General features: G+C 41.3%; 1 protein-coding gene across 4 annotated transcripts in view; it reads right to left on the bottom strand.

Moving 5' to 3' along the window:
* TBC1D5 (TBC1 domain family member 5) overlaps nucleotides 1-18,999 on the bottom strand; it is a 584,043-nt gene that overhangs the window by 21,863 nt on the left and 543,181 nt on the right. For all 4 annotated transcript variants that reach the window (XM_070727730.1, XM_070727732.1, XM_070727729.1 and 1 more), the window contains 3 exons: nucleotides 18,546-18,635; nucleotides 16,121-16,284; nucleotides 1,147-1,246 (listed from right to left, as the gene is read on the bottom strand). In XM_070727730.1, the coding sequence (XP_070583831.1) occupies nucleotides 1,147-1,246; nucleotides 16,121-16,284; nucleotides 18,546-18,635 (354 nt within the window). The remainder of the gene's footprint in view (nucleotides 1-1,146; nucleotides 1,247-16,120; nucleotides 16,285-18,545; nucleotides 18,636-18,999) is intronic.

Consider the following 18,999-nt stretch of genomic DNA (forward strand, 5'->3'; position numbering starts at 1 on the left):
ACCCAATGAATTGTCAATAAGGAAAAAAAATGGCATGTGGCACACTGGAGACAGTACAAAGAAGAGAAAAGAAGTAACTGTAGAGGAAAACAATATACAAAGTCCTGCAAATAGAAACATAATGATTTTAACAAAAGAAAGAAAGATAGTATTGATGGTAATAGTTGTCTTGGAGCATCACTTGGATGCCATCGGCATTGACAAATTCACTAGCAGTCAATTGCAAGGGATAATGACTCAGTGGCTAAGACGCTAAACTTGTTGATAAACTCCTGCTACTTGTCCCAGCTTCTGCCAACCAAGCCATTTGAAAGCATGTAAAAAATGCAAATAGAAAAATTGGGACCACCTTTGGTAAGTAACAGCATTCTGTGCACCTTTGGCATTTAGTCATGCCGGCCACATGACCATGGGAGGTGTTTTCGGACAGCGCTAGCTCTTCAGCTTTGAAACGGAGATAAGCATCACCCCCTAGAGTCAGCTTTAATTGAAATAGTTTACAGCCTATGACAATAACTGTAATACATTAAAGATCCACATCTACTTATTCCAATCCATGAGAAGGAGCCAATAGTTTAATAAAAATGTCAAATATATTTTTAAAATTTGGCTGCCTGGGTGACAATCCATAATAGTTTTTCAAATGAGGAAAAATATATTTCAAATTATGTGGTAAGAAGGGAACCCAAAATATTCTTCAATAGTAACAATGCAATCAGGTGTATTTCATGTAATAATATGTATTATTGAAAGAATAAGTCCACGACATGCTGATCCAGGACAGATTGGTAGGTAGATGTTTTCAATTTCTTTCTGTAGGGCGGTCAGAGAAACTGCCTTTCCACACTCATAGTCCTGTATCTCACCTTAGGCACAATATCATAATTGTTTTCATATATCTGCTTGGTTATACCTGACTGAGTGATTTTAGATATCAGCTTTCTTAATTTTTTTGATGTTTTGAACTTTGTTTAATGTTTCTAGATTTACACCGATATTGTGCTTGATGCTATCTATGTTTGCTTGTGTGCATAAACACCTACATGCGTACTTTCCTAACATATTATTATCAACCTGATAATATAAACATTATCCAGAAGATACAGATCATCATTTCATATCTAGAAATATGGACTTCCTTCTTACCTAGATGTATGTTCATCATTTTTGCACAATATTTACACATAGCTTCTAACTCATTCAATTGTCCTTGAAGAAATGAAATCTGAGTTTCTAATTCTTCTTCCTATAATCAAATGTAAAATAAGAACTTGACTAAGTAAAAACTTTGTCAAAGTTGAGGAAAAATTGCACAAAAGTTTATGTTTTACATTGCTGCCGCATCCATTTTCAAAGAGCTCCAGTCCCATGCTAATTTTACAGCTACTCTATATTCATAATCTCAACTTTTCAATTTTTTTTAAACTAAGATACTGCAAAGGCCGCAATATGATTGAAGACAGGAACATTCTGAGTTCTCTTATTGGCCAGAGCTCTAAGGTCTACTATGAGAGCATATAGAAAAGAGAAACTCAGATTGATGTCATCTACCCTATTAATCATGAAAAGTAGCCAGACTATTTAATATGTGTTCACACAACAAAATGAAGTCCCAGCTACCAGTTCTTTAGCTGATGTGGATGTTTTTCTTCTTCCACTTCCTTGTTATTTATCAATTGCTTTCAGAATCAGCTTATTCAAAAAATTATAATTCAAATTGCTTTAGTTCATGCTACATAGCAAAATTAAGTGCAAGTTATCTAATTTTAGTAATTCAGTTTTCTCATAACAAAGCATGCAGTGTACTTTTTTTTCCATTGTGACTTCATCAATAATATGGTTTCTGTATAATTTTACTAAACAAAATAAACAGTTCCTGTCACTTAAAACATCTTATATATGTTTCTATACTGAAAGCTATTCTGTTTGTGTATGACAAACATTTATTTAATTATCCTAAGATAATTCTCATATGTGCTATTATGATACACCTGTAGTTTATTAGTTTCTGTTTGACAATTGCTCTTTCCTCAGATAGATATAGAAATAAATCTAGATGTATATTTTTTTAAAATCAGCAACAGAAATGCACAGTCAGAAAAAGAAAAAACAACGTGTTCTTTTTCCTCATGCACTTAAAATTCTGATATGCTGCTATATCTTTAGTTTAACAGCAACATGTCTTGTAGCTGATAATAACATGTTTTTTTTCTTTTACATAACATCAAGATTTCTGAAATAATTTTTTGGATTTGATAAAGAACAAAGATCAAAATCTTTGGGTTCTCCTGAAATCTGTGGTTCAATCATAACATATCCTATATTGATTTAAATGAGACTTAAATCAATAGGATATGTTTAATACAAAAGAGGCTTGTGAACTGAAGCTCTGGGTTTTAGTGGAGTTCATTTATCCACCTTGCATACTGTTCTTATTTTTATTAGGACTTCCAGCAATTAACAATGAAAGGTACAATATAGAATAGTGATGGCGAACCTTTTTTTGTTTACATGCCAAAAAGGGTGGGGTGAGGGAGTGCTAGTGTCAACCTCGCTATGGTCCTACATCAGCGGTTTCAAACTCAATTTACCCGGGGGCCGCTGGAGGTAAAGTCTGGGTGAAGCTGGCCCGCATCATGTTTTCCACAAGAAAAGCTCTTACAAAAATATTCCAATGTTATCAAATGTCTTAATTTTTTCATCTTATTTTGTGTTAAAAAATAATTAATAACAAAAATTCATAAGAAAAAAAACCAGTACATAGGATTCAACATAGGATTCAGAAGATTTTAAGAAAGAATATTGAACTTAAAACTGAGATATACCTTCTGGGTATTTAACCAGATGATTTTGATAAAGAAGAGACATATTTAATTATACATATAATTACAGCAGCTAGGATTGTATATGCACAAAGTTGGAAATTGAATAGGATACCAACGGAAAGGGAAGTTTTGAGAAAAATTATGGAACATGTGGAGATGAGTAGATTGACTTTGAAACTTAAAGATAAACAAGACTTGGATTATTATAAAATTTGGGGGAAGTTTTATGATTGGATAGAAAACTAAGAGATACGTAGATATTAGCAATTGGTTAATTTTGGGAAAAAACTAAATATGAGAATTTGATTTAAATTTTGGAAGCCAGATGGTGAAGATGACAAATGGTGGTATAACACAAAATTTACTCATTGTTTAGACTTTAAACATATAGAACTTTATTTTATGAAGTATGTGATATATTATGAATAGTTTCCTTTATTAAAGATATATAGAGAGAATTTTTATTAGCTACATAATACAATATTAAAATTTAGATAAAAGAGATTTTATTGTTTGCACTGATACAGCTCATCTGTCTGGAACCCACACCACATCTCAGACATCAACACTATCGAAAACGTCCAAAGATATTTCACCAGAAGAGCCCTTCACTCCTCCACTCAAAACAGAATACCCTACAAAAATAGACTATCTATCCTGGGTCTTGAAAGCTTAGAACTGCGGCGCCTAAAACACGATTTAAGTATTGCCCACAAGATCATATGTTGCAACGTCCTTTCGGTCAATGACTACTTCAGCTTCAACCGCAACAACACAAGAGCACACAACAGATTCAAACTTAATATTAACCGCTCCAAACCTGACTGTAAAAAATATGACTTTAACAATCGAGTTGTCGAAGCGTGGAACTCATTACCGGACTCAATAGTGTCAACTCCCAACCTCCAACACTTCTCCCTTAGACTCTCCACGATTGACCTCTCCAGGTTCCTAAGAGGCCAGTAAGGTGATGTTGTCTGGACTCTGAATCAGGACAGCAAGTGACAGTTTCATGTTGTGAGAGTATCCTTCTGATTTTTGTTCCCTTATAAAGGTTATGATTAGTGGAATGGTCTTCCTGCTTTTACTTTTGATAATGCTGTTGCTTTTGCCCCAGACAAACTATGGGAAGCTCAGGCCCAAGTGCCCCCTGAGTTTGGAGCTGCAGAAAGGACAAAGGACATGGAACTATTACAGACCAGGAGACCATCTCATGAACGTGGTCCTCACTGTAAGACACGATCTTTTTTCCCCAATCAGTTTCAACAACACTCCCTTTATGCAAACTAAATTGTAAGTAATTATGCGTGTGATGGTAGGGCATTCGCTCCATTTCCAGTTCTGAAGATCTTTCTTTCGTTTTTCAATTTTCATTTCTTTCAATCCTGGGCCTAGAAAGTTTAGAACTAAGACGCCTTAAACAAGATCTACGTATTGCCCACAAGATCATATGCTGCAACGTCCTGCCTATCGGCGACTACTTTAGCTTCAACCGTAACAACACAAGAGCACACAACAGATTTAAACTTAATATTAACCGCTCCAAACTTGACTGTAAAAAATATGACTTCAGTAACTGAGTTGTCGAAGCGTGGAACTCATTACCGGACTCCATAGTGTCCTCCCCAAATCCCCAACACTTTACCCTTATATTATCTACGGTTGACCTATCCAGATTCCTAAGAGGTCAGTAAGGGGCGAGTACAACTGCACTAGAGTGCCTTCTGTCCCCTGTCCTATTGCTCTCCTATATCTCCTTTCTTCTATTCCTATATCTCTTCTTCTATTCTTCTATTATTCCATTGATATGTTCTATTACTTTATCTTCTTTTCTATTATTTCTTAGATATATTTTACTATGAGTATCTCCTCTATAACCGTCATCATGTATTTTACTATGTGTACATAGATATACTGTATACCCACTAAAACCCTCATTGTGTATTGGACAAAATAAATAAATAAAATTTAAAAAAATGTAATGTAACTTTTTATAGTATGATGGAGAAAAAAGAATTTTTATTTAGATTTTTAAGAATTGACAATGTTGTATAAAATTAATAGAAATTTTTAATGAGAAGAGATAAGGATTTCCACTGAGTGAGTAATAAAAGAAAAGTTTACAAATGCTTGATTTTTAGCATTGTTGTTGTGTTTATAACTATATATTGTTTTATTTTATGGTGGAGAAAATAAAAAAAATTAATACCTGTAAAAAGTAAATCTTTGATCAAAGTAAAAATTTTATAGTAATATAATTTCAAGCATATGATTACCTACTAATTCTTTTTAATTTGATCTCTCTAAGAGATGCAGATTACAATACTGTGCAAAAATGCACCATATTGTATGTTGGGAGAAATTGTGTCAAGTGAGGAATAACTTTATGTTACTATCTGTCAGCCCAAGGTCAGGAATGCAAAATAACATAATAATAATAATAATAATAATGGGAGACTTTAATTACTCAGACATCAATTGGAAAACCAACTATGCACCAAGCGAAAAAATCAAACAAATTCCTAACCAGCCTTGCAGAGAACTTCATCGTCCAAAAAGTAGAGGAAGGAACTAGAGGGGCAGCCACACTAAATCTAGTACTCGTAAACAAAGAAAAAAACAATATCGACCATTAGAGTCTCCAGGCTCTGCTGTAAGGCATAAAGAGCATTTGTAGCATGTCATAAGATGTTATGAGGAAATATAAACTTGTCTTTATTTTGTTTGGTATAAAATGTATTGTGACGAATTTTCAAGTTTCTGTTATTATTTGTTGAAGAGGGTCTGACCAAGCCAGGAGGAGGAGTCAAGTGGGGAATTAGTCTGGAATCTCTATGCAGACACAAGAGGGCAAGATTGGATTCTTGAATGAACTATATCTTGAATGAACTATATCTAGTGCGACAAATGGCAGTCTGAGAATATTCCTGTACTATAGGCATGAATAATAAAATAGCTAATTGAATGCTTCATGTGCGGATCTGATTGTTTGAACATGACCCCTATGACAATCATTAAGTGTTGTACCACATGATTCTTGACAAATGTATATTTTATTTTAGGTACGCTGAGAGCATATGCACCAAGACAAATTCCTTGTGTGTCCAATCACACTTGGCCAATAAAAAAATTCTATTCTATTCTATTCTATGACATTATACCTTAAAACAATAATGTGAATCTCTGAAATTTTTGCATTCTTGACCTTGGGCTGACAGATAGTAACATATAATTAATCCACCCTTGACACAATTTCTTCCAACATACAATATGGTGCATTTTTGCACAGTACTGTAATCCCCATCTCTTAGAGTATAAGATGTAATAATCAAATTTAAAAGAATTAGTAGGTAATCACATGCTTGAAATTCTATTACCATAAAAAATGTACTTTGATCAAATCTAAAGGAAAGATGGTGTTCCAGAGTTTGCTGTGGATTGAGGAGGCCGTCCAAGTTGCGAACCCTCTCTGAGGGGGTCAATAGTCCCCCCCCAGGATAATGGATGGACAGATGGATGTGTCCTTGGGAGGCAGTACCCACAGCCACTCCATCTTGTCTGGATTGAGTCTGAGCCTGTTGGCACCCATCCAGACCCTGACAGCCTCCAGACACCGGCACATTACTTCCACTGCTTCACTGAGTGGACATGGGGTGGAGATGTACAGCTGAGTGTCATCAGCGTACTGGTGGTAACTCACCCCATACCCTTGGGTGATCTCGCCCAGCGGTTTCATGTAGATATTAAACAGCAGAGGGGAGAGAACTGACCCCTGAGAAACCGCGACTGACCAGAGAGGTAGGAGGAGAACCACCATAAAACGGTGCCTCCCACTCCCAGCCCCTCCAGCCGGTGCAGAAGGATACTGAAATGGTATCGAAAGCCACTGAGAGGTCAAGAAGCACCAGGACAGAGGATAAACCCCTGTCCCGGGCCAACCAAAGATCATCCATCAGCGCGACCAAAGGTCTGAATCCTGACTGCCAAGGGCCTAGGTAATCAGCTTCTTCCAAGGACCACTAGAGCGATATAACCTTCTCAACAACCTTCCCCATAAAGGGAAGGTTGGAGATGGGACGATAGTTGTTGAATATGGCTGGGTCCAAGGAAGGCTTTGTGAGGAGGGGGCGCATAAGGGCGTCCTTGTACAGAGCCGGAAAGGACTCCTCCCTCAGAGAAGCGTTGGTAATCTTCTGGACCCAGCTCCGTGTCACCTCCCTGCTGGCCAAGACCAGCCAGGAGGGACATGGGTCCAGCAAACAGGTGGCGGAACTTACAGCTCCAATGGCCTTGTCCACTTCATCAGTTCCCCTTCTATTAGTTCTCCTTCTATTCCCTCATCTAGGTCATTAATTAATATGTTAAAAATTACTAGGCATAGGACTGAACCTTGTGGTACCATGCTATTGACTTCTTTACTTTGGACATGGACCCATTAAGGACTACTTGTTGGGTACGGTTGGTCAGCCAGTTGCCAATCCATCTGGTAGTGTTGCTATCCATCCCACTTTTCTCCAGTTTGCGGAGTAGTAGATTATGGTCAACCTTGTTGAAAGTTTTATTGAAATCCAGGCATACTAAATCCACTGCAATTGCAGAAGAATTGTTTAAAGAGAACTGTTTCTAAGTAGGAAGGGGCTATTGTGCTGTGTAAGAAGAGCAGCAAGTTTGCCATTTGCAAGGTTATATGAAACGAACTATCATGCGTGGAGCATAAAAATACAAAGCCTGTTAATTAGAGAAGGGCTTGGGAAGTGATAGTCTCCTTCTGATGAAGTTGATGAAAATAAGGAAGACAAAAAAAAGGTTAGTTCGAAAAGCAAAAGCAACTATTATTCTGGCTTTGGCTAACAGACAACTTGTTAACGTTAAAAGTGAACATAGTGCTTTTGAAGTTTGGCAAAGATTTAAGGAGTTATATTAGAGAGACACAACTGGTGCCAAGGTCGTTTTGACTCGACGTTTATATAATATGAAGCTACAGCCTGGACAAAGTATAAATGAACATTTAACTAACATGAAGATGTTGTTTGCAGAATTGGACTCTTGCGATTTGAATTTTCCAGAGGATCATAAAGCTTATATATTGCTAACATCGTTAGATAAAACTTGGGAGCAGTTTGTGTTAAGTATTCAGAGCGTACCTGAAAGTTTCTTGAATTTGGACTTTGTTACTTCCAAGTTGTTGGACTGTGATAAACAAAGAAAGTTTATGGCTGAGAGTCAAGAAGGGGCTGTTAAAAAGAGAAATGAGCATGTTGCTGTAATAAAATGCTTTACTTGTGGTAAAAATGGACATGTAGCTAAGAATTGCTTCAGCAGAAATAAGCAGCAGTTTACAACTAAGAAGGGGTGTGTTAATGTAGCCAAGAAAGACAGTTCAGCAATGCTGGTGTCTGGCAAAGGTCTTCAGGAAGAAGTGAAATGGATCCTGGATTCAGCATGCTCCGAACATATAGTTAACAATAAAAACTTTTTATATGATGGTTTAAAGTCCTTGCAGATAAGCCATGTTAGTTTGGCTGATGATACATAGTCAAAAGTACAAGTATCAGGATCAGCATATGTTTCATGTTTAGACACAATAATTCACAATGTAATATGTGTACCTACACTTAAATTTTGATTGCTAAGTTGGCTGCTGAAGGTTATATAATTCACTTTTATGAAAACAAACGTTCTATTTTGAAAAATAATGTGGTTTGTGCTGAAGGTGAATTAGAAGATAAATTGTATGTAATGAAAAATAAGAATAAGATTGTAAAAGAAAACGCTACATGCATTGTAAACCAATCTTTACGCCGAGGGGATGCCCGCCTGCTTCTCCTCAGCTGCTGCCACATGCCCTCACCTTACCTGCAGGCGTTCCTCGTGGGGTCCCTGCTGGCACTGACCCCAGTTCGGATGCCCATGTCGACTAGCCGCCCCCATCCAAAACTGGGGTCTGTGCCGGCAGGGACCCGTGAGAAACGCCTGCCGTGGTGACAGCTGAGGAGAAGCAGGTGAGTGTCCCCTTAGCGCTCTGTGCGTCTAGCCGGTGGAGAAGGCCTGCAGGGTGGCCCTGATCATCTGGCACGAGGGGGCTTGGCTCCACCAGCACCCACCCCAATCTTCTGTCTTCTGGGTGCCTTTGGGAGGTAGCAGTGAGGCAGGTGAGCTGGGGCATGCAACGGCAGCTGCCGAGAAGTGGGCAGGTGTCCCCTTGGTGCTCTGCACATCCAACGGATTACGTTGGAGAGCAACATATCCCACATCCCACAGCCTGGCGTGCCATCGTGCCATCCAAACTGGGGACAGAGGAAAGGGAGGTAGGTAAATAGGAAAGGCAAACCATAAAACTGTCCACCTTTTGGCTTGTCTGCTTAAAAGGGCTGTGGAGGAAGCCGGAGGTAAGGAGAAGGGAGAGGAATGTGTGTGTGTGTGTGTGTCTGAGAGAGAGACAGAGAGACAGAGAGAGAGAGAGAGAGAGAGAGAGAGATGATGGGGAAGCACCTTCCGTGAGAGACCAGCATCTGGTCCTAAAAGACATTTTCCCTACGTTCATTTTTCACGGGAAAGCCTTGTCCCAACTGGGCAGGGGGTGGCGTCTGGGCTAATATCCTAGAGGGGTGGTGTGTGTGTGTAGTCTTTGGGTAGACCCCCCCTTTGCTTTTTCACCCCCCCTGCAAAAGTGCAAACTGGGCTTCTACATTTTAGCAAACCAAGAAAGAAAGCCGGGTGGGTGGCTAGGGGGTAGGTGGGTAGACTATTATCCTCCAGCCAAGACCCTTCTCTCATGACTGGTGGAGGAATTCTGGGAGTTGAAGTCCACTAGTCTTAAAACTGTCAAGTTTGAGGACCCCTGAGTTAGGGGTTAGAAGTGCAAGGGTCTTCAAACCTGGCAAGGTGAAGGCTTGTGGACTTTAACTCCCATTTCTAAGATACCGTGTTTCCCCGATAGTAAGACCCCCCCGATTGTAAGACATATGGGAGGTTTCAGGGGGGTCGGCTAATATAAGCCATACCCCGAAAGTAAGACATATGTCTTACTTTCGGGGAAACACGGTACTAAAAGCGAGGGAGGCGTCCGCTACTCCCGCCGCCGCCTTTGGTCTCCCCGCCGCGCCTGGGGCTGCCTGCCTGCCTGCTGCCGTAGCCGGGCTGGGCGCGGGGCATCCTCGGTGTTGGGCAGCAGCGGGAGGAGCCGCAGCCTCTGGAGCCGGCCACCCCCAGGACGCGCATCGCAGACCGGCCCCGCCGCGGCGCAGGAGGGATGGAGGCCAGCCGCGCAACGCCGCCTAACGCCGCCCGCCCGGAGGAGAAGAGGCCTCGCCCAGGCCGAAGCCGCCTTTGGTCTCCCCGCCGCGCCTGGGGCTGCCTGCCTGCCTGCTGCCGTAGCCGGGCTGGGCGCGGGGCATCCTCGGCGTTGGGCAGCAGGCAGGCAGGCAGCCCGAGGCGCGGCGGGGAGAGCAAAGGCGGCTTCGGCCCGGGCGAGGCCTCTTCTCCTCTGGGCAGCCGCGCCTGCCACGCAACGCCGCCTAACGCCGCCCGCCCGGAGGAGAAGACGCCTCGCTCGGGCCGAAGCCGCCTTTGCTCTCCCCGCCGCGCCTGGGGCTGCCTGCCTGCCTGCTGCCTAACGCCGAGGATGCCCCGCGCCCAGCCCGGCTACGGCAGCAGGCAGGCAGCCCCAGGCGCGGCGGGGAGACCAAAGGCGGCTTCGGCCCAGCCCGGCGGGGAGAGCAGGCAGCCCCAGGCGCGGCGGGGAGACCAAAGGCGGCTTCGGCCCGGGCGAGGCCTCTTCTCCTCCGGGCAGCCGCGCCTGCCGCGCAACGCCGCCTAACACCGCCTGCCCGGAGGAGAAGAGGCCTCACCCGGGCCGAAGCCGCCTTTGCTCTCCCCGCCGCGCCTGGGGCTGCCTGCCTGCCTGCTGCCGTAGCCGGGCTGGGCGCGGGGCATCCTCGGCGTTGGGCAGCAGCGGGAAGAGCCGCAGCCTCCGGAGCCGGCCAGCCGGGCGCCCCCAGGACGCGCATCGCGGACCGGCCCCGCCACGGCGCAGGAGGGATGGAGGCCGGGCCCGACGGGCAGCCGCGCCTGCCGCGCAACGCCGCCTAACGCCGCCCGCCCGGAGGAGAAGAGGCCTCGCCCGGGCCGAAGCCCGAAGACGAGCCGGCCCCGGTGCCCAGGACAATATAACACATACCCCCAAAGTAAGACACAGTGGGGCTTTTGGGGGTAAAAAGATAGTAAGACACTGCCTTACTATCGGGGAAACACGGTAGCATGATTGGTGGAGGAATTCTGGGAGTTGAAGTCCTTGAAACTGTCAAGTTTGAAGTTTGTAAAAACTGTACATGGTTTTAAAAAGTATACATGGTTGTAAAAAGTATTCTGCTACACTGGTATTTTACTAAACAATATAATATTACACCATTTGGTTCAGAATACTTTTTCCCTTGTTTTCCTCCTCTAAAATCTAGGTGCGTCTTGTACAGTGATCCCCCGGTTATTGCGTCCCCGACCATTGCGAACAGGCTAATTTGCGATTTTTGAACCCGGAAGTCAAAACACCATCTGCGCATGCGTGCCCTTTTTTTCTATGGGCACGCATGCGTAGATGGCGCCGGGCAGATCAGCTGCTGGGCGGCTTCCCTAGGTCTTCCCCCTCTTGGCGGGCATCAGCGAGGAGTTTCCCCACCGCCCACGCAAACTCCTTGCTGCTGCCGCTTCGCTCGGGCCGCTTCCCAGCTGAGTACTCAGCTGGGAAGCGGCCCGAGCGAACGGCTTGTCCGCAGCCTGCCTGCCCGCGCGCCCGCGGCTCGCGCGCCCTTCTCCTGCCCACGCCGTTCGCTCGGGCCGCTTCCCAGCTGAGTACTCAGCTGGGAAGCGGCCCGAGCGAACAGCTTGTCCGCAGCCTGCCCACGCCGTTCGCTCCCCCTCTTGCTGGTGGGAGAGCGAGAAGCCCTCCCCAGCACCCGCTCGCCCGCCCTTCGCCGCTCGCCCGCCCTTCGCCCGGCCACCTGCCGTTCGCTCGCTGCTCACCCGGGTTCGGGGGGGGGGTGCTGGCAAGCCGCCCATGCCGGCGGCGACGTTTTAAAACAGCCGCGCGGCTTTCCAATGAGTCCCGAAGACAAACGCGGAAGTTTGACGTTTGTCTACGGGACTCATTGGAAAGCCGCGCGGCTGTTTTAAAACGTCGTCGCCGGCATGGGCGGCTTCCTAGCAGTCCCCCAAACCCGGGTTGGGGGTCCGGGGGGGGGGGGTGCTGGCAAGCCGCCCATGCCGGCGGCGACGTTTTAAAACAGGAACCCCAATCTTCGGCTCCTCGCTAGCGCTGCGGGAGTAAAAACACCATCTGCACATGCGCAGATGGTGTTTTTACTTCCGCAGCGCTACTTCGCGAAAACCCGCTCGTTGCGGGGGGTCCTGGAACGGAACCCTCGCAACGAGCGGGGGATCACTGTACACCGAAAAATACGGTAAATGTAACAAGTTAAAGAATAAGCTAAGAGGTGCAGTGATTTATGGTAATGAGAAATATTTTGGAATGGTAGATTGAGGTTCCTTCATGTCTGTTGTAAATTAAAAACTGGTGGATTAAAAAGTTCCTACTTATTATGGTAAAAAAGGCTCGGAAATAAATATTTTAATTTACTCCATGTCAGAGTATAAATGAATTGGAGAGAATAAAAAAAGCTATTTGAGACAGACTATTAGTAAATATCATTGCAGGGAGAAGCTGGCCTAGAAACCAGGAGCCTGTGAGCCCTAGTCTTGTTTTAGGTATGACAGCCAATTAAGTGACTTTGGACTAGTCATTCACTTAGTCCAACCCACCTCGCAGCGTTGTTGTGAGGAAAACAGAAGAAAGGAGAATGTTATGTTCACTGGCTTTAGTGATTTATTAGATAATAAAAGTTAAAAAAATAAATAAAATCCTGTATCTTGATATGCAAGTCTATTAGTACATAGCAATAAACACATAATAAACAAAGACAAATTCATTTGGAAATCACTTATATCATTCATAATCTTCCACAGGAAGAGCTGTGTCTGAGAAAAAATATATATTATAGAGATGAAGCCAAAGGTAGCAGAAGATTTACTAACACTGCAGAGCAGTAGCTGATATAGCATTGAAGAAATAACATTAATACCTGAAAAAGCTGTAGAAAGAAGTGTAGAAAGACAATATAAAAAAATAAGCCTTTAGAAGAAACTATCAAGAAAGGCAAAAATGACTAAGATGAAAATGGAAGCAGAAAAGTTTAAAGTTTGGCTACAGAAAAGCTTGTGACAATACATTAAAAAAATATCTAGTAATAAAAGCTTCAGATAAGGCAGTACAAGGAATTCATTTTGTGAGTGCTGTTAAAAAAGGAGAACACCAGGCAGAGAAAACAGAACAGCCATCTGTTGCGGACAGAATGAAAACTGATGAACAAGATATGTTGGATTTGAAAGAGAAGGATTTAAAAAACGAAAACAAAACCCTTCCATTTTGCTTTGAAAGAAACATTATTTTTACCCCCAACTTCTTCCAGAACCAAAGAAGCTTCTTGGATGATGCAAAATGTCTTAAACCCCCCCCAAAGAAAATCTAATTGCCTTTTGAAAAAGCACCTTTGGTTTAGCTCCAAATTATACTATTTCTCCAAGAAATTTCAAACAAGCACATGAAAAGATTCTGCTGATACAGGTCAAGGCTCTGCTTGATACAGTTCTTCAGAGGAATTATGGAGTTTGTTATTTCTATCTCTGTAACTGTCTGGTTTGGCACAGCAACCAAAGAGGAAGATACATACTTCAATAGATAGTTAGGATTGCAAAAAACAAGATGCCAAGCAAGCCGCCGACTGCCCAGCTTGCACCCCCTAGCCCCCGCCTGCCCATGCAGATTTACAGTCATGGACACAGGGTGCCTGCGTAGCCATGCCGAGCCTCTTTGGAGCTGCGCTTGGGTGGCCTCTCCTGGTAAGCCTGCCGCGCAAAAGTGGGCACCCTACCGGTGTCCCGCCAGAGCTCCGTGCCTGGGTGGGAGCTCGGCAGTGGAAACTTAGTGGACAGCCCTCCAGATAATTGCCACTGTCTGCCCAGATTGCACGCCCCCCAACCCTTGCCTGCCCATGCACAATCACAGCTTTAGGCGCAAGGTGGCTGGGCAGCAATGCCGAGCCTCTTCACCACAAGGTGGGCGGTGGCGCTTTTCTGGCAGGCTACCCACCGAGTTGCCACTGCCGAGCTCCTAACCCAGGCATGGGGCTAAGTGGCAAAGTGTCACATGCCCTCTGGTATGTCTCTGCATGCCACCTGTGGCCCACGTGCAGTGGTGGGCTATGAGCCAGAACACTAAATTGTGCTCGCTGCTGCAGTTCGTAAGTTCTTGCAGGACCACCGTGATTTTGCTGCTGCACCTGTGGAGGTAACAAAATTGCGCTCGTGTTTCAGCGAGGTTTTACCTGTGGCTCCGTGCGCAATTTTTCTACCTCCACAGGTGCAGCAGCAAAGTTGCACTGGTCCCACAAGAACTTATGAGCCACGGCGGCAAGCGTAATTTAGCATTTTGGTTCCTAGTCTACCGCTGCCTGCGTGCCATAAATTCGCCATCATAGTATTAGTACCTTAGTTGATTCTAAAACTATAATGATCAATATGATGAAGCAGAACTATAGTGTAGTCAATTATGGCTGACTGAAAAACTAAAAACAAAAGGACAGAAAGTGAAAAAAAATACAGGAATTCAGGAAACAGGGAGAGACATTTTTGGTTTTTAAAAAAAAAAACCTAATTATATCAAGACTTCTGAAGATAATATTGATATGTGAACTTTCTAGTTTTTCGCTATATTCCAGCCAGCTGCACAAGTAATAGAGTTGCACGTACTGTATTTCCTACTCTAAGAAGGCTAAAGGAAGAAGAACTCAGCATGGAGAAAGCAAATTGGTGGATTGGAATGACTGTTTTTAAATTAAATTGGGGTTTTAGACTAGTTTGTTTAATTATTAGTTGGATTTTAGAATTGTATTGTTTTTACATGTTGTAAACAGCCCCGAGTCCTCAAAGAGGGGTGTGTTATAAATTCAATAAAATAAAGAAATAACGAAATGAATAAATAAAAATCAGAAATATCTATTAATTTGGGTGGCCAGGCTGCTCTTGTTGAAAGTGAGTTTGTACTGTGATGGAGAAAACTGAAGAAGAGGAAAAAATAGCATATTACAAGATGAAAGACACCCCCCCCCTCTCCTCATGTAGCCAGGAAATAGAATATATTAAAAAAAGGTAGCCTCAATATACTTGAAGTAACAGGCTTACTGATTACATTTTCATAAGAAAGTTAGAAAGCTAAAGGAACTTGGTATATGTGTTTAGGGGGGAGGATAGAGGACAAAGAAACATACTCAGTAGTGAGATCTGAATAAAAAGGAAAGAAAAATGAAATGAAAAAAGCAAAAGAAAAGTCAGATTCTGGAAATCCTTGTAAGAAAGTGAATAATAATTCTGTAATTATATACAAGAATTTAACTGAGGTATTTCTGTAAAGATTAAACGTATACTATCTAATCATACCACACTATTTTTAAATTTTAATTGTTCATAATTAATTCAATCTGACTAAATGACAAACAGCATGTAATGAGATATAATGCTAGGTAAAGGTTGGCTAACTGATAGAGAAGTGATAGCATTAATTTAAACTCAAGCTTGTTTACTATTAAAAACGGTGCCAATGAAACTTTCAAAGTATTTTCTCCAAAATAAATTTATAGCATATTATGCCATATCTGATCAAATACAATTAAATTCATTATTAAATCTACTTTATTGCATTTGAAGTACATTTTGAATTTACAGGTGACAGAATCCTTTCTGCATATTGAAGGAATTACTAAAAGGAAGATGATCTCATTTCAATCATGCATAGTCTGATAACATTAAGATTGTATCATATCAATGTATGTATTATTTATACAGTGATCTTTGGGAATTGTTGAGAAATATTGTTGGCTTAGAATGTGAAGACCTGATGGCAAGTCCTTCATCTATCTCTATCTTAAAAGCTGCAACTGCTGCCAGTTGCTTTCCAGGTTGTCTTCTAAGCTATTTGAAGGAAAAATGAGGTTGCCTTTATTTAAGTAGAATAAGAAATGTCAAAAAATGTATACTCCAGAAAATGCAACAATTATATTAAGCTTTTATATTAATAGTTTCTGTTAAGAAATATGAGGGTTTTTAAAAGTCCGGAGTAAAAATGTGAACCAATATAAACAAGGCAACTTGAATTAGTGAAATGTATTTCTTAAGGAACAGACACTTACAGATTCTTTTTTGCTCATATTTCTGCTTTGAGAACGAGAATGGGAAATTGTACTGAAAAAAGATTCCTTTTTGGTTGCAGACAAAGGAGGAGATCCGGTGGTTTCACGTCCTCCAGAAAAACTTTCAATGCTTGGAGACGGACTCCCATTTTTTGAACTTTGCCCTGCAAAGAAAATAGAGAGGAGTCAATCTTCTTCCTCCTCCTCCTCATGCTCATTAACTGAAGAGTGATTTTCAGAAGCAGATTTGCATATCATGAATTTTATGATATCAAAACACATTTATTGATATAGTACAGAATGCTATTGCAAGGGACATGCAGGACGTATAGAGCTATTTACAACATATATTTAGTCACAAATTAAGCAACAAAGAAGAACTTGTACATTAAAACATATCTGCACTAAGAAAACCCAGTCAATTTTTGTTGTTAGTTGTGAAGTCATGTCTGACCCTTCGCGACCCCTATGGACAAAGTTCCTCCAGTCTTTCCTGTCTTCTACCATCCCCCAGAGTCCATTTAACTCACACCAACTTCTTCAGTGACTCCATCCATCCACCTCATTCTGTCGTCCCATTCTTTTTTTGCCCTCAACCATTTCCAGCATTATGCTCTTATCCAGTGAATCCTTTATTTTCATTAAGTGGCCAAAGTATTTCAGTTTCATCTTCAGGATCTGGCCTTCTAGAGAGCAGTCAGGGTTGATCTCTTCTAGGACTGGTTTGATAGCCCTGCAGTCTACAGGATTCGCAGGAGTCTTCTCTAGTACCATAGTTCAAAGGCCTCAATTCTTTGGCACTCAGTCTTCCTTATGGCCCAACTTTCACAGCCATACATTGCAACTGGGAAAATCGTAGCCTTAACTACACACACTTTTGTTGGCAGGGAAATGACTCTGCTTTTTGACATTGCCCTTCGTTAGAAGTAAACGGTGTAGACTGAGAACGTATGCCCCAAGAAAATTCCCTGTGTATTCAATCACACTTGGCCAATAACAATTATATTTTATTCTATTAAAAAAAATGGAGAAGCTATCAATCTAAGTGAAATCAATAAATATAACAATAACACCCCAAACCATGCAGATGATATTATTTATTCTATGGTTTCAAACAGAGAATGAAATGGTATCCTCCACATATCACATCCAAAACCCAACTCCCTCACCTCTCATCCAGATACCTTGAGATTACAATCCCTAGACCTCCTCTGATAACTAGTGATATGCTTTAAACAAAATGAAAATCAAAATTGTAATATGATTTTCTATAAAACAGGTGTTTGTAATCCAGCTGAGGATCTGTAACCTGAATTTTCTAGCTATGACAGTTTAAATTCATATACTTTATTTTGAATCAAAGTTATCAACCTTATCCCACAAATACTATCCACAGTAGAAGTGAAAAAGTGCGCTTTTGCTAGTTTAAGTACTGTGTCCTCCAATAAAGAACATTTATAATTATTTAGCCTACACCTTTGATTTATTAGTTTATTTTCCTTTAATGGAACATTTAGCTACGGTACCAAAATATTTTGTTACATGGAAATAATCTCTCGAATGAAGGGGTATATTTTGCACAACAGAATGACACTTTAATAATAATTTAATTTGCAGAATTATCCTTCAGATTTTTGTATGTGAAAGACGGACCTTTCACATGAAAAAGATTTGCTATAAGCAAAATGAGCAGACTTAGCAACATATCAAGAATAGGAACTATATGTTTGTGCAATTCTGAGTTCAATCCCTTGTGATTTCACATACACATATTTGTATTTTTCCTAGCAAAATGATTTGCTATTGCCTTCTTCAGGAATGTTTTTTCAATTTCAAGGGGTTTCTATTTTTGGATTCCTAATTTGAGAACACATACCCTCGAAGAATGCAGGTTGTAAAAGCAAGATGCATACCGGTAAGTATTAAATGAGCTATCACACCAGTCCTGAAACATTAGGCTGTTGTTTGAGAATTATCCCATCCAATATTAATTATCCCATCCATTATTAATTTACAAAGTCCTAAATGGCTTAGGAGTCAAATATTTTAAAAAACTACTTCCCTAAATACCATGGAACTTGCAATTGTCTGGATGTTGTGACCCAAATAAGAGCTTTTCACCTCCGTGTTTATTAAATAATAACCAAAGTTCCAGATTTTTAAATAATTTATTCCAATTCCTTAGTTTTAAAATGCTGATTATTTTTAATATTTCTTTTTAAAAGCACATTTGGTTTCATTATAAGATTATATTTTCTCCTATTTTCTTAACAGGCTGCTCTGGATTCTTATGCAAGGAAGATGCATATTTTCCCCCTAAACAACAGTGCCACTTAGTGGATCTATATATAAGATACATGTTTAAAAAATTTAAGCAACATGTATCTTCAGCCTCCCAAATAACAATATTATAAACCAAACGTACCATGTATTACTGTAGTAACTGTCCCATGGAGGTTGCTTAGATTCCGGACAGGAAATGATACCGAGACATCACTGCCTTTAACTACTTCACCTAATAAGTAAAGTTAAAGAAATCTTTACAGTAAAAATGATAAAATCTTCCAAATTTCACATAACCAAACAAGAGAAAATGAAGTTGTTATATTTAAAAACATCTGATCTGGTCTGTTTCTTAAAATAATGTAAGTACAACAACTATTTCTATTCCAACGATATCAACTTGAATATTCCATGTATCTCAATATTTTTAGAAACAAGTTAATACACTTGTTTCTGCTTCTAATTGAGCAACTAATTTCTAGTTGAGCACTAGAATCAAGAGCCTAAATTTCTGCTTAGTTCTATGCATGTATTATACATATCTTGCTCTTGGTTCTTCCTATAATTTTATAACTATTGTTTACATAATGCTATTA

Source organism: Erythrolamprus reginae, chromosome Z, assembly GCF_031021105.1.
Source record: "Erythrolamprus reginae isolate rEryReg1 chromosome Z, rEryReg1.hap1, whole genome shotgun sequence".
Classification (NCBI taxonomy): Eukaryota; Metazoa; Chordata; class Lepidosauria; order Squamata; family Dipsadidae; genus Erythrolamprus; species Erythrolamprus reginae.